We start from the raw sequence: 23,588 nt of genomic DNA, 5'->3' as shown, positions 1-23,588 counted from the left end.
GAATGAACTCAAAATAATTTACCAGCAGTATCCTTCGAGATTCCTTTGAAAGTTCTAATCTAATTTCTAAACAAACTATTGGTCAGGAAAAGTGTCTGAAACACTACCCTTTGGATTATTTTTTTTTCTTCTTCTTAACATGCTACAGTATTTCACTATTTCCCTTCCCGAAATTATTCAAACCGCGTCCAACTTGAGGCCCAGCCCAACCCGGTTGCTTCGCGAAGAACAGACGAAGAAGCCCAGCCCAATTTGCAAAGGCCGTGGCCCACGGGCCCCTAGCGCGCGGCCCACCCGGCCTCGTCCTCCTCCTCCCTCCCCTCCCATATAGAAACCCACGGCGAGCCGCCTCTCATCCGCTAGGTTAAAAGCGACGGCGCTGCCCCCAGCCGTCCGCCTTGCCCTTCCTCTTCCCCGAAGGCCTGGTCCTCCTCCTCCTGCCACCTCCACTAACATTCCGCCAGCTAGGGTTAGGCACCCCCCGCAGCAGCGATGGCGATCAAGCGGACCAAGGCGGAGAAGAAGCAGGCGTACGACCGCAAGCTGTGCAGCCTGCTGGACGAGTACACCAAGGTGCTCATCGCCCTCGCCGACAACGTCGGCTCCAAGCAGCTCCAGGACATCCGCCGCGGCCTCAGGGGTGACTCGGTCGTGCTCATGGGGAAGAACACGCTCATCAGGCGCTGCATCAAGGCCTACGCCGACAAGACCGGGAACCACACCTTCGACCCGCTCATGGACCTCCTCGTCGGCAACGTCGGGCTCATCTTCACCAAGGGCGACCTCAAGGAGGTCCGCGAGGAGGTCGCCAAGTACAAGGTGGGTTTCTGTTTCGTGGCATCCGCTTGTTACCCGCCAATGTAGTGTGATTTGGTACTGGTCAATTCAATTTTATTGTTCTGAATATGAATTGGACGATTCAGAAACTGCGCGATTTTCTGTTGTTCCATGTGCTATCTGTCTCTCGTGCAATGCTTGTGGATTAATGTCACATAGCAGATCCAAATTCACATTGAGCTGTATTGTATTACCCGTGGCTGGTAAATTAAGATTACCAGACCTAGTTTATTGCTATCTGCGAGATTTTCTATTTTTCTTTTATATGCATCAGACCTAGTTTACTGCAGTTCATAGTTCCATCTGTATTACCCGTGGCTGGTAAATTAAGATGCACCATTATGTGTTGTAGATCTGTAGTAATTTTAATGATGGAGGTAGGCTGTTGATTTGTATGCGACAAGCCTGTACATGTGCATTCATTTTTTGTTGCAGAGTTGTGTTTTTTTTTTTGGGGGGGGGGTTCTAACAGATTTTGATTACATTTTTTGTTATAAGGTGCTTGCTCTATTACTGAAATAGGTATTTAGTTAGCAGTAAAATGTTTGTACTGCGAAAAATCTAATGTTCTGTAATCCGTTGAATTGCTCTATCACTGATGTTATAGGCTTTGTGTTACCTGCCCGTGTTGGGCTGTCTGTTATTACACTGACGATAACAGTTTTATCATTAAAATATTCAGCAGAGGCATGTCAAGTCACATTCTAGTTTATGGTTTACCTGTTATGTTTTCTTGTCTCAGATACAGACAGAATCATTATATGGCCAAAGCTTAATCAGAACGTCAGTATTTACTTATAGAATATGGTATATCAATTCGTTTGATCATGTTTTATTTTGGCATGATATAGGTTGGCGCTCCTGCTCGTGTTGGGCTGGTCGCTCCTGTCGATGTTGTTGTCCCCCCTGGCAACACTGGCCTGGATCCTTCCCAGACCTCTTTCTTCCAGGTGAGCATTGGAGGAAACACATATCTGTAACAGTATGTTTGAAGTACCAACAGCAGAACTTCAAACCTATCGTATGTTTCAGGTGCTCAACATCCCAACCAAGATTAACAAGGGTACTGTCGAAATCATCACCCCTGTGGAGCTCATCAAGAAGGGTGACAAAGTGGGCTCATCTGAGTCTGCCCTGCTCGCCAAGCTTGGTATCCGCCCCTTCTCGTACGGTCTTCAGATCACCAATGTCTACGAGGATGGGTCCGTATTCAGCCCTGAGGTGCTCGACCTGACTGAGGAGGACCTGGTTGAGAAGTTCGCCACTGGTGTCTCCATGGTTGCCTCTCTGTCCCTGGCGCTCTCGTACCCAACCCTTGCTGCTGTGCCCCACATGTTCAACAATGGGTACAAGAACGTGCTTGCCGTTGCTGTGGAGACGGACTACTCATACCCGCATGCTGACGAGATCAAGGAGTACCTCAAGGTAAGCTTGTGTATGCTGTAGAGATCGTTTAGCAAGTGGATTCAAATAACTAGGAGATTGTTCTGTAATGATTTTATTTCCTTGCGCATAGCCTCTCTTGCGCACCAAAGAAAGTACTACAGCGATTAGTTGCAAGTGGTTTTTTAGCTTGTACTAATTGCGTGATGCTTTTGGTTTGCAGGACCCGAGCAAGTTTGCCATCGCTGCCCCTGTCGCCGCTGCAGACTCCGGTGCTGCTGCTGCTCCCAAGGAAGAAGAGAAGGCACCTGAGCCCGCCGAGGAGTCGGACGAGGAGTTGGGCTTCAGCCTGTTCGACGAGTAGAGCTGCTCTAGCATAGCCCGCGCTGCTGCAAGTTTTTGGCCTTTGCTTATGAGACACTACACCAGAGTACTGTCACCCTATTATTTAGCGTACCTTGTTTCTAGTAGACAAAGATCTCAGTTGTGTCCCTACCTAGTGTGTAATCGACGATGGTAATGGTAATCTGGTATGTTAAGCACGTGCCCGCGAACGAGCGCTAGCTCGGCTGGTGGGAGTGCGGAAGCGAAAACCACCAGGTCGGGGGTTCGATCCCCGGCTCGCACAGGAAAAAAACTCCCTCGCTTGTCCCATGTCCAAAGCAGTGTGGAGCCCGGCCTAACTCATAAGGCGACGGGCCCCCGTGTACGGTGGGGCAGGGTTTCGGGGGTTTTCTTGGCCTGCTGTGAGAAGGTCATTTTACCTCTCAAACAATGCCGTGGGGCGGTCTCACCCCCGCAGGTCAAATTTTTTTTAAGCACGTGCCCTGTGCCCTGCTGCTTTTGTGCCAACCTTGATGTAGATGCTGCAGGAGAGAACAAATGCTCCAAAGTCATCCGCATCACCTTTTAAATTGGCAAGCTTGCCAGTCAAAGCAGCATGCCTGTGTGCCCTGAATAATGTTTCATGGTCCAAGTGTCACAAATCTTCTTGTCTGTAGCTCAAGGTGTCAGGAAGCTCCATGTTTTTTTCAGAATCGCCTGGCCCAGGTAAGGTTATCAACAACATGACAGCATGGCGTCTCTCCCTATCCTGTTATCTGCCGTCTGTGGCCGCAACAGCTCTTCTCCTTGCCGCGTCTGCAAAGTCGTGTCAAACCTGCATACAAGTACCACCGCGTCTGATGCGGTCGACGGAGGGGGGCGACGGCGATGGCGCGGCATTGCCAGGGTCACATTGTGCACTGCCTCGGCGGCGTCCTCGCCCGCCGCGGTGGCGCCACCGTCGCCCTGGACTCAGGCGGTCGCAGGCTCTCTGGCGCGGAGTTCGTCGACGGCGTGCGGAGGCTGGCCGCGGGGCTCGTCGGCAGCGGGGTGCGCCCCGGCGACGTCGTTGCCGCCGTCGCCTTCAACAGGTACGTGCAGAGAGCTGGAGCGGTGGACCCTGGTTAGTTTTACTCAACATCGTTTCTGAAAATTTTTAGTTTCACCGAGCCATCCTCTGGTACGCAGCATCCAGTACGTCGAGCTGTTCCTCGCCGTCGCACACGTCGGAGCAATCATCGCCCCTCTCAACTACCGCTGGGTAACGAGCTTCTTCTCCTTCTCCGGCAGCCGTTTGGAACGGCGATTGATTCTTATTAATCTTCAGTTTCAGCAGCTACTGCTAGTTATATCTGCACAAGTTGAAACTGCGATTAATTTTCTTGCGAAACAGAGCTTCGAGGAGGCAGCGCAGGCACTGGAGCTCGTGGAGCCAACGGCGTTCATCTTCGACAGCGTCTTCAGCTCTTGGGCGCTCCGACTGACGGACAGCAACAAGTATTCGTCCATTGGCCTCTACCTCATTCTGGGGGATTCTTGCAGCACAGGCCATGCAGCAAACTGTAAGATTTTGGCTCAAGCTGGAACCTGCTGTTCCTGTTGGGTTCATCTGTATTGAAGCTTAAAACGAAACTCTGCAATATCTAGCATATATGAAATGTCCATGTTCTGTCTTCAATATGTTTCAGTTGGATCTGTTGATCACATCAAGAGGAGCGTGAGAGGACCTATAGCGACAGAGCCCGTAACCGCTCCAAGAGATGTTGCTTTGATATGCTTCACATCTGGTAAATCTCCAAACTTTGTGGCTGATTTCCTACTTCAATCTGTGCCCAATTTGAACTGAAACTGGGTTCCGAATTGATGCTACGTGATAAGCTATTTTTATTCAGGTACTACTGGGCAACCAAAGGGTGTAGCGATAAGCCATACATCTTTGATCATTCAATTCCTAGCAAAGATCGCCATTGTTGGCTACGGTGAGGATGATGTACGCTTTCAGATCCAATCCAAGTACTCTGTGTTACAGCTTTACCCTGAAAATTGCATTGACCTATAGCTGGAGTTGACAATTTATAAATCACTAAAAAGAAACTTTTGCCATATTAATGTAATTCGGTTTCATTTCAGAATAAACAATAGTTGCATGAAATTTAATGTTTTCCCTTGTTGATCTGCAGGTCTACCTGCATACAGCACCTCTGTGCCATATCGGTGGGATCTCCTCATGCATGGCCATCCTGATGGCTGGAGGCTGTCATGTCCTGATACCGAAATTCGACGCCAAATCAGCTTTTGATGCCATCAAGGAACATGGAGTAACTTCTTTCATCACCGTCCCCGCGATCATGGCTGATCTACTGTCTTATGCTCGGTTCGTGAAAGTGCTCAAATTTTCTGAAAGCCTAGGAATGCATAATTTATTGGTGGGACTTTCTCAACCAGAAAGGAGAGGATATCAGGCCCTGTGATGACAGTGACCAAGATTCTAAATGGTGGTGGTGGATTGTCAGAGGAATTGATGGATGGAGCTTCTCAATTATTTCCTCGTGCTGCTATTTTCTCTGCTTATGGTATATCTTCTTACCAACCACTACACTGGACTTCCTTAACTGTTACTATTTGCAAGCATGAAGTATCACCTTGTCATACCTTATCCTCATGAACTCCAAAATTCTGTTGCTAATAGCTCTTCACATTTACCTACTGGGTTAAACACTTTGGGAAAGGACTACTAGAGCTAGAATCTTATCTCATTTATGTAATCTCACCAGCATAAAAACTTGGCATGCTTATTCCTTAAAATTATATAGCAGTGCTCCTCCTGTTAAAAAAGTGTGCCTTATTTTAAGCAGGGATGACTGAGGCCTGCTCATCTCTGACATTCATGGCTCTCAACAAACCAAAACTCCAAGAACCCAAGAACCAATCAGGCAACCATTCTGGGGGCGTTTTTGTTGGTAAACCAGCACCCCATGTCGAGATACGAATTGGCAAGGATGGTAATAACCCTAGTTCTTCGCCAACTGGAAACATCTTAACGAGAGGCTTGCATACCATGGTTGGGTACTGGGCAAACAACAAGGTGGATTCATCAGATTGTGTCAGGAATGGATGGCTGGACACTGGTGACACTGGATGGATGGATAGCGCCGGTAATCTATGGCTCATGGGGCGGCAAAAGGGCCGCATCAAAACGGGAGGTGAAAATGTTTTCCCAGAAGAGGTACTTTTCCTTAACAAGTAGAAATTCGACATGTCCTTCAATCTGTAACTGTAAACATCTGATTTGACAATATATCACCTGGAATTGTTCAGGTTGAACTGGTGCTGTCCCAGCACCCTGGAGTAGCTAGAGTTGTGGTAGTTGGTATACCGGATAGTCGTCTTGGTGAGAAAGTTATTGCTTGTGTTAACATCAAGGATGGCTGGAAGTGGGTTGATGCAAGAGCTGAGCACCAAAGTGAAAGAAAAGAAGTCTCTCCTCGGATCCTTAATGACCACTGCAGGATGAAAAAATTGAGCAGGTGATCTTGTCATGTATTCCCCAGAAATATATATAGTACCATTTTGAAATCGAATGTGCAACCATGTGAATATTTTTTCCCAAGCAATGTTCGAGAACAAATTAATTACCAATGAAGCTACCTTCAGTTTACCATTGTTCTCAATTTTTTGTGCAACAGATTTAAGGTACCAAGGTCGTATTATCAGTGGAGGCAGCCGTTCCCAGTGACCAGTACAGGCAAAATCAGAAGAGAGGAGCTCAAGAGGGAAATCTTAGCAACAATGCAAATACCCAGCAACTTGTAGTTTTTTGAGGCAAAGATCGGTTGTATTATGAACCAAATTGTGGCTCAGTTTGCTTCGAATTTAAGTCTTGGGTTTATCTGGTGTCTAAATGACGTGTTCTTTTTCTTTTTATCTTAATTTTTTGAGTTGTGGTTGATCATGTTAGACTTTGAGATGCTAGACAGAGAGAGAACATGCAAATGTGAGCGACTTTGACAACTGAAACAATGTCATTTCTGAGCGCTCGTAGATAAATTTTGTAGGAGTAAATTCCCTATATAGCACCGGAAAAAATATAATTCCCTATATAGCACTAGAAAATTTTGTCTTCCCTAACGGACACTGCAATTTTTATTTGATTCCTTTCTTAGCACTTCCTTTAATTGGGCTGTTACACCTAACCTGAAAAGACACTTTTACCCCTCATCTTATCTACTAAAATATTATGAGTAAATTCCCTATATAGCACCAGAAAAAACAAAATTTTTATTTGGTTCCTTTCTTATTACTTTATGTTCAAACATGAACATAGTGTTTCATATTCTATTACTTTATATTCAAACAAGAACGGTGCATAGATATTCAATGGCCAAAAAAAAAAGATTATTGTCCTCCAATCTAATAATCCAATAGATCCAAGTTTAGGCAATTAATAAAAAAAATCAGATATACTCTAACATGACAATGCATATAGTAAATTCCAACATGAACAATTCATACATAGTGATAGGTTCAGTTGTTAGAATAGGTTCATACATGGACTAAGGTTCAATCAGTGCAATAGGTTCCCATGAACAATTGAAACTTACATCAGGTTCGCATGTATATCTTACAATCAAGTTCATAGATACACACAACCAAGCCAATATTACAGCAGGGTCACATGCTCACATCCATTACATCTGATTCAAAAGTAAGCCATGTGCAATCATAAACTAAGTCTTCTTTTACTTCTTATGCCCATTGCTGGGCTAGCAGGGCCTCCCACTTTTTTTTTGCTTCTTGTGCCCATTGCTGGGCTGTCAGATGAGAGTATAAGATTTTTTCCTTGTTGTTTAGCTGGTTGCTTCCTTTTCTTTTTGGCCTTTGCATTCACAGGTACAATTGTTTGCTCACTACACAAAGGAATGGGCTCAGGCTGATTTGAGTCACTACTTGACCTACAAATATGCAGAAATAATTTAGTAAGCTGAAGTCCACATGTTACATTACTAGTGCACAATAGATGTCCAAATATTACCCTTTTTTTCTCGAACACGCAGGAGATCTGCATATCAATATATTAAGAAGAAGACAAATATTACCTTTCAGATCCTGCAGATTCTGATTTGGCACCTTTTCCCTTTGTCGCAGTTGCAGATTCCAAACTTTGACTACAAAGAAAAGGAGTGCACTTAGAAAATGAACACAGCAAGCTATCATATCTATATACAATCATGAGAATACAACAACTTGTCATATAAAACTGACAACCTAGGCGGGAAAGACATAGATGACGCTGGTAATTCATCACCCTCAAAAGGCACAATGCTTGTCCGAGATGATTTGATGGTCTTTCTCTTCTTATTTGCTGGCCCTCTGCAGGAGCAATAATAAGATAGTGAGCATATAAAAATGATGCAACAAATAGTAGAAATAAACAAGTCATTACCTCACATCCATTAGGGTTGCAATGTCCTCAGGGTTACCCTTCTTGCACTTGTGCCAGTGATGTTCATAATCTTTACAAATAGGGCATTTGTGCTTCCCTTCATTCCCTTTCTTCTCAGTACAACCTTTGTACCTTTCAGATTTTGACCCACCAGCGGTGGCTTTTAAAAGTGGTGGATGCATGAAAAATCCATGATCAGATTTAGGCCACTGGGACTTGTCAACCATAGCAGGAATTAGTTGGCTATAAGCTGCTCTAAACTTCTCAATAGAGTAATACATGTCCACATAGTTCACTAGAGGTGCATTGGTGAGTGATGCGATGAATGATATAGCATGTTTGCATGGAACTCCAGAAACCTGCCATTTTCTACACGAACATGTCCTCTCCTGCAAGTTCACTACAAATCTAAGCCGCTGCCCCCCAATTCAGTAACTTCTGCAATTTTTTCAGAGCACTCAGCCACTTCCAACTCTAAATTTTTGTTTTCTTCATTCATCCTTTTTAATATATGGGGCAAAATCAAGCCTTGCAGCTTCCTCGCAACCTTTCTCCTCTGGTTCCACTCGACCATAAGTACTTGTCTAAGCTTGTCCATTAAATCATCCAAGTTCATTGACTTGTGAGGTTCAATCCAATTGTTGAAACAATCTGCCAAGTTATTGGTTACATAGTCCACCTTGCAGATAGTGGAGAATTGACTCCTAGTCCACAACCTAGTGTGCCACTTCCTAAGATATGCGGTTCCTGCAGGCTCTTCTTTCTCCATTGCAACCCAATGTTTCTCAAAAAAATATGGGTTCCACGAGTAAGCAGCAGCCCAAAGATGTTCATCAAACACCTTCAACTTTCCACGATGTGTCTTCTTGAAGTTGGTCACCAAGTTATTCATGCATTCCCTATGTTCTACTTCTGGAAATACTTCTTCTACCCCTGTCATAACTGCTTGCCCAGTATCAGTGCAAATCGCTAACCCTCTTGGTGAGCCTATGGCCTCTCTAAGATTTTGCATGAACCAAATCCAATTCTCATTAGTTTCAGAATCAAAAACACCAAAGCATCAATAGCCGTTGCACTAGCCAATTGTCCCTTGAACTTGCCTGTCAAGAATGTGCTATCTACTGCTAAATATGGTCTACAACCATTGAGAAACCCGTCTATGCAAGGCTTTAAAGCAAAGAATAGTCTTCTAAATCGGACCTTACTATTTATTGTATGATGATCAATAACCACTAAACTGCCAGGACAACAACTCTCAATTTGTGCCTTAAATCGATACAAGTTGTCAAAACTACTGTCACAATCATCATAGTACTGAATATGGGGAATCTCCTTGTAACCCGACGGGTACTGGCCATAATCAACAAACTTGTCAGAGGGAAAACATCTGACATCCTTTCTAGCATTTTCTGGGTTGCCAAGATGTTTAATTTTCAATAAATAGCATGAATTTGGATCCATCCTGTGAGTGAAAATAGCACTACTTGAGCATGAGCAATAGCATGGCACTACTGTTTGACAATCAGAACTGATGCATTAAGATGGAAAACTAACCCTTGAAGGCATGCTGCAGACAGTCGTTCCTGTGCTTCATCGTCGTTCCCCTCCGTTGGCGAGGCTTCCCCTGCGCCCCTTGCTGAGCCTGCCCTCGCGCCTTGCCCGCTGCTGCAGCCAATCGCGCCTTGCCCGCCGCCGCAGCCCCCCACGGCCTGCGCGCCGCCGCTGCCGCGGGTTCCCATGCCGACGGGCTGCCAGTGGCCGCAGCCCCACACGGCCTGCGCGCCGCCGCTGGCGCAGCCGCCGCCGGCGGCCTGCCCGCCACCGCTGCCGCGGGACTCCCCGTCAAAATGGGTAGCCCCCTGCCGCCTAGTTCGAGTCTGTGCCGTCCGCCTAGTTCATGTATTCCCCAGAAATATAGTAGTACCAGTTTGAAACCGAATGCGCAACCATTTGAATATTTTTCTTTCCCAAACAATGTTCGAGAACAAATTAATTACCAGTGAAGCTATCATCAGTTTTACCATTGTTCTCAATTTTTTGTCCAACAGATTTAAGGTACCAAGGTCGTATTATCAGTGGAGGCAGCCCTCCCAGTGACCAGTACAGGCAAAATCAGAAGAGAGGAGCTCAAGAGGGAAATCTTAGCAGCAATTCAAATACCCAGCAACTTGTAGTTTTTTTAGGCAAAGATCGGTTGTATTATGAACCAAATTGTGGCTGAATTTGCTTCGAATTTAAGTCTTGGGTTTATCTGGTGTCTCAATGACGTGTTCTTTTCTTTTTATCTTAATTTTATTATTAGTTGTTGTTGATCATGTTAGACTCTGAGATGCTAAACAGAGATAGGGAGCATGCAAATGTGAGCGACTTTGACAACTGAAATAATGTCATTTCTGAGCACTGGTAGGTAATTTTTGCAACCTCATTTCTGAATGTTTTTACCACAAACCTGAAAACGACGTATATGATTCTTGGTGAATTCTGACATCCATGACTGATCTTCACCTTGAGAAAAGTAATTGTTTTGATAGACTTGAACGAAAACGGGGAACATTTGATTAATGAAAAATAATACATGAGTCCAGAGCGAAAAAGGAGAACAAAATGGAGTATTGGGCCGCCAGAGCGAAAAAGGGAATTTGGGCCAAAACCATGGGCCAGGGTGCAGAACTATAGAGGAGGAGGGAGGCCGGCTCAGCTGCTGCAACCAGCCCAGCACCATCACGACAGCGAAAGCAGGCAGTACGGAACGGCGGCGGAGGGGAAGGGTGGAGGAGGAGGAGAAAGGCGGCTGCTTTCTCTGTCCTCCCCACCACTAGCGGCACTGACGGCGGCAGGCGAGAAAGGTAAAGCGTGGTTCGTCCCCGCACCATCTTCTTTCCCCCTTCTGCTGTTGTATTTTCGGGCAGGATTCCTTGCGTCGCCTTTTCGGTACCTGTTTCTTGCTCTATGGTCCTATGGATTAATGGATGCACCTCAGTTCATGATGATTGTGATTCTCTTCTTGTTGAGCTTGGTCGCCGGGACTTCTTTTGGGGGGATTTTTCGATCTCGTTTCTTGATTCGAGCTTGGCTTGACCTCCTCTCGGAATCAGTCTCAGGGTTGGGTAGCTGGGAGTTTGGTCTTGTTTGTTTGCCTATGTCAGCTATTCTAATTTGCGCTGGTGTATGCCGCTTTCGGTCTTTGGACTGCAGTACATGTCCCTTTCATGGTTAGCTTAGCTAGATGTCCTATTCTGTTGTTTTGGACTGGGCGACTGGTACAAATGCCATTATTAGGCGTGCATATTGTGGTAGCTGATTCCAGAAATTTGTAAGCTTTGTTCAGCTTGTAAAGGTAGGATTTGGCTCAGAGACATCCTGCTAGAAACTTGTCATGATGTAGTTAATGTCTTACTTATTCTTGATTTAGTTAATTCAATACATGTAATTAATTTCACGCTTATGCTTGTTGAGAAACTATTAGCAATATGCTTTGCCTAAATGAGGCATGATTTTAATGCACCTTTTCGTGCCTTTCTATATATGCAGTTGTGGTGACACTCAAAAGTCACACTCAGCCAGGCATGGCAGACATCTCAGATGTGTGTCCTAATGATGCCCATGGAAGTGCTGCAGTTCACTGTGAGCCTTCGTCTAATGAGAATGTGTCATTCCTTGATGACATGGACTCGTTCTGGGAAGATGTCAATGCCAGGTTTCATGTTTCAAGGTTTGTGACTGACACAGTCATGAAGGGGGTTTTAACTGATGTGCATGAAGAAGCAGCTCGGCAGATTGCTTCTAAGGATGAAGAGATAGCATCACTGAACCAAAAGCTTCAGCAGGTCGAAAATAGCAGCTTAATTTCACTTGAGGGCAGGGATAAAAGATATGATGAATTTTATTGTCTCCGTGAGCAACTTGATACCATTTCAAAGTCACTATTGACTTCTGAATGGGGGTTTTTGGGATCACAGCTTAACTCAGAAGGTTCAGAAGATGCTAGCAAGCAGAGGAGTGAGGAAAAATCTAGAAATGGTGTGGCAAAGAAAATCTGTTCTGAAGAAGAGGTTTTTGCTGATCCAAAACTGCTGAAGCACATGGACAATGATGCTTTGATATCCTATATTAATAAATCGATGAATGAGATGAAAAGGCAGCATGATTCAACTGTGCATGAGCAGACAGAGCAGATATTCAAACTAAAGCGCGAGCTCCTAAAAAGAGAAGGACCTAATCCTTGGCATTTACGGAACAACAAAGAACTTGACCACATGAGGAAGGAAATTGGGGAAGTCCTGTCGAAGTTGGATGTGCTCCTCTTGGAGAATAAAAGAACCTTTGTTCGCAGCAAGGCAGACACATTTCCTGGTCAACATGACAAGAGCAATGTAGTAGATTCCGATGTCATGCAGCTACAAGGTGGTGCAACTAATAACGAAGAACATTGGTCTCTTCCAACTCAGGCTCCGCATTTTGCATCTTTAGAGGCACATCATAAAAGGCATATTATAAGGCTCGAATCTGACATTGAAGATGCCAGTACTGCAGCCACCGTTAGAGAAGAGGTAGAAAAGATTGTCATGAAAGAGTTCTTTAGTGAAATGAAAATAAGATTGCATGGTTATGAGATGGAGCTTGATATGAAGCACGAAGTTTGCTCAATAATTCAGAATGAGGCTGTTGCTCGAGCAATGCTTGATTCTTTGTTGTTGAAGTGCAAGGAGAAAAAAGATTGTGCTGAAGAGGAATCTAAACAGAAGCAAAAGATTGAGAAATTGAAACGAATTGTGGATTCTTTCACTAAAGTAGTGAGGGAAAAGGAAGAATTTGTGTCACAGATCGGATTGAGGGCAATGGAGGCTCGTGTGGGCTCTCTGTGCCATGAAATTGATTTGCTAAGAGACAAAGTGGGAAAGCAAGATTCCTACATATCTGAAAAGAACAGGGAGTTTGATATCATTGTGGGAAGGTTGGAGCAAGCTCAGCACCATGTTCAGAACAATGATGCCACTTTGGGTGACTTGAATGATAGATTTAGAACTGTTTCAGCCTCTCTAAAGGAGTTGGAGAAACAAAATCAAGTTCTACATAGTATCATTGAAGAAAAAGAGAAGAGATTAACATCTGCTGTTTCCAAAGACAAGGAATTGAAAGAATTCATGGAAAGTATTGTTAAATCTGTGAGAGATTTTGAAAACTTCATGATGAATCAACAAACTATTGTTGCAAATAAAGTCCAGCACAATGAATCAAGGTGCCTGTTTTTTCATTCACCTTCAACTTATTCATTCTAGCCAAATGCTGGTTATATTATTATAAGTTTCATCTTTCTCTCTATTTGGTCTTAGTATTCCTCTTTAGTTGTCGGTGCTTACTACCTAGTTACAGAATGTTCTGTGAATAAAGAGGCTAGCGTGCACCTTGTAGATTGATGTGGGTCTATGATAGGCAAGGATATCCGATGGTCGTTATACTTGTATAAACCAACATAGGTCTTCCTTGCCTGTATAAATGCCTGTGCTCTACAACATCTAATCAATCTACTATTGTTCGCCATAATCTTGCTCACACTTCTCTTCTCAGGTTCCGTGTATTAAAAGAACAATGTAAATGCCTTGTAAAAGAAGGCAATCTTTTAAGGAAGAAGGCACTGCGATACAAAGAGATATCTGAGACAAGAGGCTCTAATCTTCAGAAAGCTGAGCTCGAGGTATTTTATCTGTGAAGCTTAGCTAAGTAACTAGTAGTGATTTAGCTTCACTTTTCAGAGCTTAACCTGCAAACCATGACAAAGTCATAACCTAAGGAGGTTAAAGTTGATGCAATATGGTTCAGATTTGTATTTGGCTAAGCTAAGGATCCAGGATTTCAGCACAATAACAGAATTAATTAGTTTTATTTGGTGTTCAGGTGGATTTACTTGGTGATGAGGTTGAGGCCTTATCAGATCTTCTTGCAAAAATCTATATCGCACTCGATCACTATTCTCCAGTCCTGCAACACTATACTGGCGTAAGTTTCATTCTTCTGTTTCTCGTACATGTTTTCTACCTAAAATCTTGGCCATAAACTGCTTCTTTGTGGTCATATTTCAATTGAATAAACAGATGTTCGTTGATATCCTGCTTAGTTAGGTACTTAGGTTCACTCTTTAGTTGCAAGAATTTGTATGTTGTCAGTGAAGTACGTTTTCCTGGCAAAATATCTAGATTACTTTTGCCCATCTCATGTTCTGAAAAGTTTCAGTGAAAAAAAAATGATGTGACCCAGCACAGATTTTAACAGAAATTTCAATTACCAGTAATTCCATAACTACTAGCAATTATGCTAACCCAATTTGCATCATGTATCCTTACGAGTTAGTCTTTTTGTTCATTATTAACTGTACTATCTCTTCCTTGTAGGTTATGGAGACCTTGACCATGATTAAGAAACATATTAGTATGGCAAAGTGAAATGCTTCTTCCTGTTAACACCAACAACCATAACCGTGGTATCATTGGCTTGACATCGTACTTAACTGTGGTATCATTGGCTTGGCATAGTGTACCTCCAGTGGTTTGAGACACTTTTGTAGAAGGTTGCTACCTTTTGTTTCCAAATTCTGACTCAAGAACTAGGTGATGCAGAGTGGCTTGTTCCCTTTTGCAGGCTAATCTTGGTAGCCTGACTACTTTGTAAATGACCCAACCATAGCTATTAGTTGTGTTTGGCTTTTGGCGCCATCTATTCTGTCACCTGCTTTGCTCGGTTGCAAAGATGAACTCATGTAACAGTGACCGACTTGAATGAGCAAGAGCTGTAATGGATTCTATGTTTGAAGGATGAGTTTCGGATGATCTTGCGTTGGTACGATAGTTTGACGGTCTGTGATGGTAACCTGATGAGAAATTTGTGTTCAAAAGACAAGGTTGGATTTTGCTATCATTCGGTCCTAGGCTCCTTGCTGTCAAGAATCGACTGCTTGAAATGAAGACTATTCAGAATTCCTTTTATCCCTGTCGCAGGAACGGGCTTCTTCTCAGCTATCAGAATCCATGCAATTCAATGCACATTTGTGCAAGCTCTTCCCTTTGACATAATAACAGCAAAAAAGGCTGGCCATTAATCTCAAGTTCAACATTTCAACTAAGTTTAGAGGCCAAGTAAACTGAAGATGTAAAAAACTATTGTACATTTGAAAGATCAATTATCCATGATACACCGATACATATTCGCCCCTCCAAACGCAAACAGCACACATACAAAGATCACAAGAGTTATCAAAGGTCTATTTTACAACTCTTTGGACACTACCTACTTACATCAGAAATATGTTTTCATCCCTGATCGCCGCCTTATGTTTGCATCCCATCCAAGATTTATTATTTACACAACAGCAGCCTCCATGCTGATGAATGTGTCTTTGGGACCAAATGTGTCATTAAGTTGGCCAACTCCTCAATGGACAAGTCACATCCTCCCATGCCAGGAATCAACTTCCATTCTCCAGCTTCAATCCTTTGCGATGATGGCTCCAGGCTAGTAAGGCGGCACCAATTGCAGGTTCAACCTTGAATTCCGTGATAAAATTTTGTTAGCTTTGTTAAAGAGGGCAGTTTATCCAATTTCAAGTAGACTGATGCCTACCCCCACTTTCTTGGGACTTGAAAGTTTTGATACTCGGTGGCGTTTTTCAAATTAACTGATTATTTGCTTTCGTGATGGTAGAAATATACAACAACAACAACAACAACATAGCCTTTTTTCCCAAACAAGTTGGGGTAGGCTAGAGATGAAACCCGAAAGAAATAAGTTCAAGATTCAGGCACATTGATAGCTAGTCTCCAAGCGCTCCTATCCAAAGCTATCTCTTTAGAGATATTCCAATCCTTAAGGTATCTCTTAACCGACTCATCCCATGTCAGTTTAGGTCTACCTCTACCCCTCTTTACATTATCGACCCGCTCAAGAACCCCATTACGCACCGGCGCCTCAGGAGGCCTTCGTTGGACATGTCCAAACCATCTCAGCCGATGCTGGGTAAGTTTCTTCTCAATTGGTGCCACCCCGACCCTATCCCGAATAACTTCGTTCCGGGATGGTAGAAATATATCGTGATGGTAGAAATATGTCGTGATGGTAGAAATATATGCACCTTTAATCCAGCTATATCAGCTATATATGCCTTATATCATCTCAAGTTACTGAGAAAAAAATGATTACTCCTGACAATGGCTATATCCTTCTTTTGAATCCTTAGAATGTGTGGCTATGTGCGCAGCAGAGAAATAAAGTTCTGAAGACAGTAGCAAATATACTAACCTCAGGCCAAATTGGATTGGTGCCTGGGAAGACCTTGGAAATGCACTTTATGACCTCACCACAAATATCCCACTTTTTATTTCCTTCAAGGACCCCTCCAACCAAAACAAGAGGGAATTTGTCCTTTTCATCTGCCAGATTAAAAAAGCACAATCAGGTATACAGAGCATGCTTTACTATGAGTTCCAACACATAGCATGGTTAGCAACTTAAGAGTATAGTAGAGATCTAGCTGTATTCATTACCTTCACCACACAATCTAAGACGCCGAACAACAGCTATAACAGTATCAGCTAACTCTTGCACTGAATCATGCAAGATTTTGTTAGCTACTTCATCACCATCTTCAGCAGAAGATACCACCACAGGTACAAGTGCTGCAATACGTGCCCAAGATGGATCTGTGTATGTCCACCTGTTCAAGATACACGAGTGACAATCAAGTATAAAATTCCAAATATCAAGCTCTGGATATTAAACCATTATGAAATACTACACCACTAATCTTTCTAGGAGCTTAAAAATATGAAATATTGGATGCAGGGATCTTAGTGCAATACTGAAAAATGAAGTGTGAATGCCTAATGGCAAAAGCCTGGTGAAATGATGCAGGACTGGTTAGGGTTATCCTTTATGTTGACGAGCCATATTGTACCATAGAATGGTCACGGAAAGTACCGTGTGCATTTTTTTTACACGAATGAACTATGTTATGCAATAACACTAGCATACCATTTTTAACATATTAAGCTATCATTCTATTTCCAAGGACATATGAACTGTATACAAAGGACCCAATAGTGTGACAGAACTTACCCAATGATTTCATCTGGTGAAGAAAGTTCAAGCTTCTTAAGGATATCTTGTGTAAGACTAGTTTGTGGTCCACGGCCATCATATGCTTTTATTACTGCTGTAAGGGCCTGTGCAGCAATGCCATATCCACTGCATTAATATACACATATAGTCACCTACAAGTTCCTTTTGTCACAAGAAGTGGTATTGGAGTCACACAATAATAGGTTTCACAAGCATAGAAACAAATTATTTAAACTACAACAGTCAATTAGTGAACAATCAAGATAATGGAGGAGGACTCATTAATTTTTCTGGGAGGCAGGAGCTGCAACACTTGAGTCAAATGGACTGCAGAAAGGAGAAACAGGCAAACTATTCGGCTAACTATTCACTTAATGGTCTCTCTCCCTAATACCACCGAATCACTCACACTGAATCCCAATTCAGTCTGGCAATTCCCCTGGCCACACCTTAACCGAAGCAAGAAGTGGCATCTACCCAGGGATGTCCCTGACATCACAGGCCCTGTGACATAGATAAATTTAGGCCCTGAAGAAACAAATTGGTCATCTAAATAAGGCGTATTTTTTTGTTAGGATAAGCCTTTGACTAACAATTACTGCATTAATACATCATTTTTGTGACATAAAAATATTTTTGTGACTAACAATGGTGTTATTAGATTCGCATAAAAAATGTACTTATAATTATGATTTTTATTGCATAAATGAAGAGTAACTATAGGCCAAAGCCTTTCTAATGAAACAAAATATACCTTGTGAATATGAACAGAGGAGTTATGTGTGTTCTTTAAAGAGCAATCCATATGACAAATGGTAGCAAAATCACATGCATAATTAAAAGCTAAATCTATGTCCTGAAGGTAGATGCTACAGTGGCTGTCCATTATTCATTTCTATACCTCATGTGAGTGGTATGGTTATTTCATTGATTAGGATGTATTTTGAGTACAGTGAAGACAGAAAATGAGGAAGTAGTGAAAATGTGCATCATTGTGGTGGGTGTTTTTTTTTGTGATGATGTTTTGGGTGAACTTGTATTTGTGTAACTGCATAAAGACTAAATAAACTGAATTTAAGTAAAAGCGGTAATGTTTGAATAACATTTGAGAATCTTGCTTTAGAAAGTTTGCTCACTAGACACTACATCGACTTACATGAAGCTCATCTAAAAAAATTTAAGCTACTTTGTTTAAGGTTGGCTGGTTAGGCTTCACTAATATATATTACTTGAGCCATGTGAAATATAGTCTTATCAAGACCTTATGTTTCTCATATAAATATGCCAAGCATCTCTCTCCATATGCAATGTTAACTTTTCTCCAAAGCACACGATGACTCCAGGTTAAGTATATGATTACAGGCCCTGCATGCTGTGGGGCCCTGTGCAATTACACATATCTGACACCCCTAGGGACGGTCCTGATCTTCCCAATTGACAGTTCAGCAACCCCCGGCACATATAATTAGTCTTTCTGCCATATGCTGGGGACTAAAAGGTGATCCATACAAGGTCTGAAAAGAGTTGTCAGTTGTGTATAATCTCTACTGGGTGTGCGACGAGTGACCAAACGATTGATGCTTGTCAGTTGAACATCCCCTACTTCTATCTGGTTCTCATGTTGCAAATCAGGTATAAACTTTTGAAGAAAGAGCACATGGCAACTGAAAACACTTATATCTATTCTAAAAACCCCAAAGAATGATGTTCCAACTATCCAATTTCAAAATTCAAACAAGGCATTTGTCTTGAGGATCATTTAAAGTATCTTATTCGCATAAATAATATAACTCACCTACCCCAGTCGCCCAAAACAGGCCCAGCACCAGCTGCTCTTGCCACTTTTCCATCTTCCGTGACCCCGTAAGCAATGCTTCCAGTGCCCGCAATCAACACACAGCCATGCAGCTTTCCCATTGTACCACTAGCAAGAGCTGCTACGGAATCATTTTCCACATAAAATTTGGCATTGCCTGGGAACAGATCCCTGGAGAATAAACAAGGTTCACTTAGCAGTAAAATAGAACACATGTGAGGGATTCCTTGTTTCGTTGATAGCATTTAGGGTTGAGTGCAAATGAACAGCAAAATGATGATTTTACTATCCATTAGTTGTCACATTGTTGTGATTCATAATGATACGCACAAAAGCAGCACCACTCACTCTAATTATCCATGGTGTCACAATGTACAAGACAATTAGCTCGGTTATTTGAGCATCCAGCAAGCATTTGGAGATATCAGCATGGAAGACATAAAATGAAATCAAGTAGTTGACATGGATCGCAACAATCCGACACTTAACGTATTAGGAGAAATGGATTTTAATTAAAATATATAGAAAACAATACCGTATCCATTCCAGCATCCTCTGCTGATCTGATGGATGGTTAACTCCAGATACAGCTAAACAAACTGCACGGACAGCTGAACGATCTGTGTTGGCCATTGCTAGAGCCTGTGTCATGACCTGCTCTAGAGTTTCCAATGCAGCGCTTTCTGGCAAATAGAAGATAAAGAGCTCAGTATATGTCTTTGAGCAAAGAATTATATGCTATTGTACACATATTACAACATGGCAAGAAAAGAAATTCATATCACTGGAAAAACATTCCCACACTCCAATTGTATAGTGTGTTACAACTTACCCAAAGAAAACATATGTGATTTGCCCTGTTCCGCTAGGCGCTCGCCAAGGCGCGATTCCGCGCGACTAATCGCGAGTCGAGGCCCGTCGCCTGGCCTAGGGGGGTAGTCGGACCCCTAGGCGGGCACAGACGGCCGCACCCGCTCGCAGACGGCCGCTCCCGCACGTCCTCCTCGGCGGCTCCGCCTGTGACGGCGCGCCGGCCTCCCTGCTCCCGCCTGACGCTCGTCCTGCTCCCGCCGGTGAGGTCGCGCCGGTCGCCCTGCTCAGCTGCTCCTGCCGGTGAGGCCCCACGTGCAGATCCGGCGACCCGGGGATGAGGCGCAGCAGAGAGCGGCGGCGGAGGAGGAGGCAAGGACATCAGGAGGCGGCGGAGGAGGAGGAAGAGGAGCCGGTGGAGGCGGCAGGGAGGAGGCCGGCGGTGGTGGAGGCGGGCGGCTCGCGGCTGGAAGCAGAGCACGCGTTTCTCGTGCGGGAGCGGGAGTGCGGCTGGGAGCAGAGCACGCGCCCCTCACCTCAGAGAGATAATACGTGGGCTGGGCTGGGCTGAGCAGAGCACCGCAGATGGATAAGGTGGGCTGGGCTGCTTTTGATGGGCCTTTCTATGCATCTCTATACAGATTATACGTAGTCTTCTATTTGTTTTTTGTTTTTTTATGTAATAATACGTGTATACACGTGTATTTGTGAAACACCTAGAAAAACGCCTAGGACCGCCTAGGCGCGATTACTCCCGACTAGTCTCTAGGCTGAGGGTCAGCGCCTAGATTCCGACTAGCGCCTAGCGGAAGAGGGGTGATTTGCGTACAGAACTAAAGATTCTGGTTACATCGGGTGCAGTATTCCTTTAGAACCACAGATGAAGTGCTAGCCACAGTGGTATCAGCATGAGGTAAAAGTAATGTGTTCCCATCAGTAAAAAATTACTAGACTACTCTGTAGTCACCAAGATTAGCGCAAGTAATGGTATTACCTCTTCAGCAACTTCATTAAATGAAAAGCATGTAAGAACCCAAAGAATTCACAGCAAACAGGATGGACAGGGTAATTGGATAATATTCGAACAAAAGCTTAAAATGAAACAAGGCATACACAATCAGTGTTAGGCAAGCAATTCGTCTATTTTCCTGAAACTCTCCCCTAATTGCCAAGATCCGATATTTACTGTATGCCTCAAGACACCCGCACACTATATATGACCAATAAACCGCGAACACGCAACATTTGTCGCATTCACGGACACGAAATCCCCAAAATTTGACACGAAGACCCGCGGCCTATTTCGCAAGATCCGATTTTTCACAGGAGGCACACACCAGCCATCCTCTGAACGGGGAGATCCTTCGGCGATTACCTCCGACAGAGTTGCGGTTGGAGCTGCCGGCGACGGCGCGGGCGAGCACGGGGACGGCGGCGGGCGACTCCGGCGGCGGCATTGCGGCCGGCAGGCAGACGCAGACGGTGTTGGTGGTGCCGCCATCCACGCCCAGGATAACGCCGTCCTCACCCGCGAAGGCCGCCGGGGAGTCGCCGTTCTCGTAGCCGCCCATCTCGCGCCTTGGCCCCTTCCTCGCTTCTCGGGCGGCGAGATAGGAGGCGAGGGAGTCAAACCCTGACAAAGATTTTTTTTTTCTTTTCTTCCCCCGGTAGGAGAAGGATTCGTTTTGTAGCGTGTGTGCTTGAGATTAGAGCATCGTTAAGTCTCTCCTTTTTCTCTCCCATGAACTTACATCCACCAACTAATCTATGGCTAGCATGTCAGCATGTGTATAACATCCAAGTGGAAAAGATTTTTTGGGTGTCTCGGTAGTCGGTACCGTTTAGGTTCGTTGGTTCCTTTGCACAAAGGCTTGTGAAAAGTGATCAAACACTCGCCGGAATTTCCCTAAAAAAACACACTCGCCGGAATTAGAGTGAAGCATCTATTTTGCGAGTCCTCAGCCTCTGGATATCATAGCTGCAACTTGGCCAAATAATTGTGAATTAGAGATATTGCTAATAAATAGGTGAGTAAAGTTCTTCACCGGTCCCCCAAACTTGTACCGTTGTATCATCCCAGTTCCTAAATTTGCAAATCGATCGTTTAGATTCTCAAACTTATTCTTCTCAGTTATCTCAGTTCTCACACTTGTTCGGTTGTATCATCTAGGTCCCTAAACTTACAAATCACCAATTATATTCTTAAACTTATTTAATTGTGTCATTCTGCTCCCTAAACTTGATTTTGAGTCTAATCCAGATCAAAACAATACGATCTAAAAATTGTATATCAAAACATAATTTCATAACTTTTTCATATAAACTCGAATGAAGACAAACTTTATATTAAAATTGTAGTCCTCAACGCGATCTATAACTTTGTAGTTGAAAAGTTTTCAAATTAAAACTGTTTAGGGTCACAAAATATTGTTGTAAGTCTATAGATTTTGAAATTTAAAATTTAAAATTAAATTTTGGGACACTAAAAGACTTCAAATTGCAAATTTCTCAACTACAAAGTTGTAGATCGTGTCGAGAGCTATAATTTTAATAAAATGTTTATCTTCATTCGAATTTATATGAAAAAGTTATGAATTATTTTTTAATATAAAGTTCTTGGATCACCCTGTTTTGACCCAGATGAGACTTAAAACCAAGTTTAGAGACCAGGATGACACAACTAAACAAGTTTCAGAATCTAAACGGTTGATTTCTAAGTTTAGGGGCTAGGATGACACAGCTGAACAAGTTTGAGTACTTAAACGATCGATTTGCGAGTTTAGGGACCAAGATGATACAGCCGAACAAATTTAAGGACAGGTGATGGACATTACTCAAAATAGGTTATTAAAATAAAGTATACTTTATGATAATGACTTAACTGCATACAGTCAGATGTAATTTTATTTGTTGGGATGCACACTTTTTTGCATCCATTGCCTCACACCGGAGTGAGGGATTCTTATCTCCAATGACTACACGTGCAAGCATTTTCAAAACTTAAAAAGTTATAGTTCTTGAACCAGCCATTAAATTCAATTCAAATTATAGTTGCACAACTATATTTCTTTAAGAAAGATTTTCAAAATAAGATGTCACTTGCATATGTTTCGATAATATTTTTTAAAGACACGAAAGTTGCTTACATAGAATAGAAAAATACCAATATAAATTAGTAAAAATGCTCAATTAATTTGCTAAAGTTGCCTATCACTTGTCATGCAATAAACATCCACCTACCCAACACAATTGTTGGCCATCATTCTCTAATCACACCATCCAATCACACCATACATAAATATCCACTTAATTGAACTCAAACGAGTCAAGCAATATTTTTTAAAGCCATAAGCAATTTTTGCAAAAGTTATAAGCAAATTAGAATATACTAAAAGGTATTTTCTCATAGGAAAATAATGTTATTGAAACACGTGTTTAATTCCCAAAAAGTTTTGCACAATACTCGTCACATCAAATCTTTGGACACATGTATGGAGCATTAAATACAGTTAAAAGAATAACTAATTACAAATCTAACTATTCTAAAAAAATTACAAATCTAACTAATTAGCACGAGCTCTTGTAAGCCTAATTAGTTCATAATTGGACATTATTTGTCAAGTAACAATGAAATGAGCTACAGTACCAAAAACCCAAACTTTTCCCCAACTAAACACAATAGTGGTGTGGAATTTTGTTTTAAAGCTCTAATTAAAACGAGTGCAACTGTGTTATCGAATTTTGATTTGGACGCTCAATTTTGAAAGTATGATTTTTTCTGTGTTTAAAATTATGTACATGCATATCTGTTCTCTTTCTTCATCTCACATACGCATGCATGTGTTGATATCATCCATCATTTTCCTT

The 23,588-nt window shown here is 42.8% G+C and overlaps 5 protein-coding genes across 9 annotated transcripts; 3 read left to right on the top strand and 2 right to left on the bottom strand.

Annotated features, from left to right (window-relative positions):
- The first annotated feature begins 326 nt into the window (after positions 1-326).
- Positions 327-2,762, top strand: LOC120677632 (60S acidic ribosomal protein P0-like). The gene is made up of 4 exons (XM_039958792.1): positions 327-819; positions 1,689-1,787; positions 1,870-2,262; positions 2,444-2,762. Exons 1-4 carry the CDS (start codon positions 493-495, stop codon positions 2,582-2,584), a joined length of 960 nt encoding a protein of 319 aa, XP_039814726.1. The 5' UTR covers positions 327-492; the 3' UTR covers positions 2,585-2,762.
- Positions 2,763-3,372: 610 nt separating this feature from the next.
- On the top strand, positions 3,373-6,577 carry LOC120677631 (2-succinylbenzoate--CoA ligase, chloroplastic/peroxisomal-like). Of its 2 annotated transcripts, none has more exons than XM_039958790.1 (10): positions 3,373-3,635; positions 3,733-3,805; positions 3,938-4,106; positions 4,233-4,331; positions 4,437-4,534; positions 4,725-4,918; positions 4,990-5,117; positions 5,397-5,770; positions 5,863-6,071; positions 6,231-6,577. In XM_039958790.1, exons 1-10 carry the CDS (start codon positions 3,433-3,435, stop codon positions 6,355-6,357), a joined length of 1,674 nt encoding a protein of 557 aa, XP_039814724.1. In that variant the 5' UTR covers positions 3,373-3,432; the 3' UTR covers positions 6,358-6,577. The 2 variants fall into 2 exon arrangements, with proteins under 2 accessions (XP_039814724.1, XP_039814725.1); XM_039958791.1 differs by having other exon boundaries at positions 3,374-3,635; positions 5,400-5,770; positions 6,231-6,569.
- A 453-nt stretch (positions 6,578-7,030) lies between these two features.
- LOC120677630 lies at positions 7,031-10,695 on the bottom strand. 2 transcript variants are annotated; one of them, XM_039958788.1, is made up of 5 exons: positions 9,542-10,695; positions 7,988-9,449; positions 7,807-7,914; positions 7,641-7,709; positions 7,031-7,496 (listed from the first exon to the last, which is right to left on the bottom strand). In XM_039958788.1, exons 2-5 carry the CDS (start codon positions 8,266-8,268, stop codon positions 7,265-7,267), a joined length of 690 nt encoding a protein of 229 aa, XP_039814722.1. In that variant the 5' UTR covers positions 8,269-9,449; positions 9,542-10,695; the 3' UTR covers positions 7,031-7,264. The 2 variants fall into 2 exon arrangements, with proteins under 2 accessions (XP_039814722.1, XP_039814723.1); XM_039958789.1 differs by having other exon boundaries at positions 7,810-7,914.
- LOC120677628 (WPP domain-associated protein-like) lies at positions 10,687-14,811 on the top strand. 2 transcript variants are annotated; one of them, XM_039958783.1, is made up of 5 exons: positions 10,687-10,833; positions 11,519-13,226; positions 13,556-13,682; positions 13,883-13,984; positions 14,377-14,811. In XM_039958783.1, the coding sequence occupies exons 2-5, from the start codon at positions 11,554-11,556 to the stop codon at positions 14,425-14,427; spliced, it is 1,953 nt and encodes a 650-aa protein (XP_039814717.1). In that variant the 5' UTR covers positions 10,687-10,833; positions 11,519-11,553; the 3' UTR covers positions 14,428-14,811. The 2 variants fall into 2 exon arrangements, with proteins under 2 accessions (XP_039814717.1, XP_039814719.1); XM_039958785.1 differs by lacking the exon at positions 10,687-10,833 and adding an exon at positions 10,839-10,918.
- A 307-nt stretch (positions 14,812-15,118) lies between these two features.
- LOC120677629 (N-acetyl-D-glucosamine kinase-like) lies at positions 15,119-21,437 on the bottom strand. 2 transcript variants are annotated; one of them, XM_039958786.1, is made up of 7 exons: positions 21,097-21,437; positions 19,447-19,594; positions 18,891-19,082; positions 17,093-17,221; positions 16,522-16,691; positions 16,277-16,407; positions 15,119-15,524 (listed from the first exon to the last, which is right to left on the bottom strand). In XM_039958786.1, exons 1-7 carry the CDS (start codon positions 21,290-21,292, stop codon positions 15,447-15,449), a joined length of 1,044 nt encoding a protein of 347 aa, XP_039814720.1. In that variant the 5' UTR covers positions 21,293-21,437; the 3' UTR covers positions 15,119-15,446. The 2 variants fall into 2 exon arrangements, with proteins under 2 accessions (XP_039814720.1, XP_039814721.1); XM_039958787.1 differs by lacking the exon at positions 21,097-21,437 and adding an exon at positions 19,744-19,771.
- Between the last annotated feature and the right edge of the window lie 2,151 nt (positions 21,438-23,588).

The sequence above is a fragment of the Panicum virgatum genome, chromosome 6N (assembly GCF_016808335.1).
Source record: "Panicum virgatum strain AP13 chromosome 6N, P.virgatum_v5, whole genome shotgun sequence".
Classification (NCBI taxonomy): domain Eukaryota; kingdom Viridiplantae; phylum Streptophyta; class Magnoliopsida; order Poales; family Poaceae; genus Panicum; species Panicum virgatum.
Note: the sequence above shows the minus strand (reverse complement) of the source record. Positions and strands in the feature narration are given on the sequence as shown.

What these genes read in the sequence shown, in the direction of transcription:
- LOC120677632 (XM_039958792.1), top strand. Translation starts at nt 493, where the DNA reads ATGGCGATCAAGCGGACCAAGGCGGAGAAGAAGCAGGCGTACGACCGC. An exon ending in AGGAGGTCGCCAAGTACAAG is followed by an intron (nt 820 to 1,688) that starts GTGGGTTTCTGT and finishes GGCATGATATAG; the next exon opens with GTTGGCGCTCCTGCTCGTGT. An exon ending in CCCAGACCTCTTTCTTCCAG is followed by an intron (nt 1,788 to 1,869) that starts GTGAGCATTGGA and finishes CGTATGTTTCAG; the next exon opens with GTGCTCAACATCCCAACCAA.
- LOC120677631 (XM_039958790.1), top strand. Translation starts at nt 3,433, where the DNA reads ATGGCGCGGCATTGCCAGGGTCACATTGTGCACTGCCTCGGCGGCGTC. An exon ending in AAAATGTTTTCCCAGAAGAG is followed by an intron (nt 5,771 to 5,862) that starts GTACTTTTCCTT and finishes GGAATTGTTCAG; the next exon opens with GTTGAACTGGTGCTGTCCCA. An exon ending in AGGATGAAAAAATTGAGCAG is followed by an intron (nt 6,072 to 6,230) that starts GTGATCTTGTCA and finishes TTTGTGCAACAG; the next exon opens with ATTTAAGGTACCAAGGTCGT.
- LOC120677630 (XM_039958788.1), bottom strand. Translation starts at nt 8,268, where the DNA reads ATGTATTACTCTATTGAGAAGTTTAGAGCAGCTTATAGCCAACTAATT. An exon ending in ATGTCTTTCCCGCCTAGGTT is followed by an intron (nt 7,710 to 7,806) that starts GTCAGTTTTATA and finishes TTTTCTTTGTAG; the next exon opens with TCAAAGTTTGGAATCTGCAA. An exon ending in GAATCTGCAGGATCTGAAAG is followed by an intron (nt 7,497 to 7,640) that starts GTAATATTTGTC and finishes GCATATTTGTAG; the next exon opens with GTCAAGTAGTGACTCAAATC.
- LOC120677628 (XM_039958783.1), top strand. Translation starts at nt 11,554, where the DNA reads ATGGCAGACATCTCAGATGTGTGTCCTAATGATGCCCATGGAAGTGCT. An exon ending in TTCAGAAAGCTGAGCTCGAG is followed by an intron (nt 13,683 to 13,882) that starts GTATTTTATCTG and finishes TTTGGTGTTCAG; the next exon opens with GTGGATTTACTTGGTGATGA. An exon ending in TCCTGCAACACTATACTGGC is followed by an intron (nt 13,985 to 14,376) that starts GTAAGTTTCATT and finishes TCTTCCTTGTAG; the next exon opens with GTTATGGAGACCTTGACCAT.
- LOC120677629 (XM_039958786.1), bottom strand. Translation starts at nt 21,292, where the DNA reads ATGGGCGGCTACGAGAACGGCGACTCCCCGGCGGCCTTCGCGGGTGAG. An exon ending in CAACCGCAACTCTGTCGGAG is followed by an intron (nt 19,595 to 21,096) that starts GTAATCGCCGAA and finishes TCTATTTGCCAG; the next exon opens with AAAGCGCTGCATTGGAAACT. An exon ending in GTTTTGGGCGACTGGGGTAG is followed by an intron (nt 17,222 to 18,890) that starts GTGAGTTATATT and finishes ATATTAATGCAG; the next exon opens with TGGATATGGCATTGCTGCAC.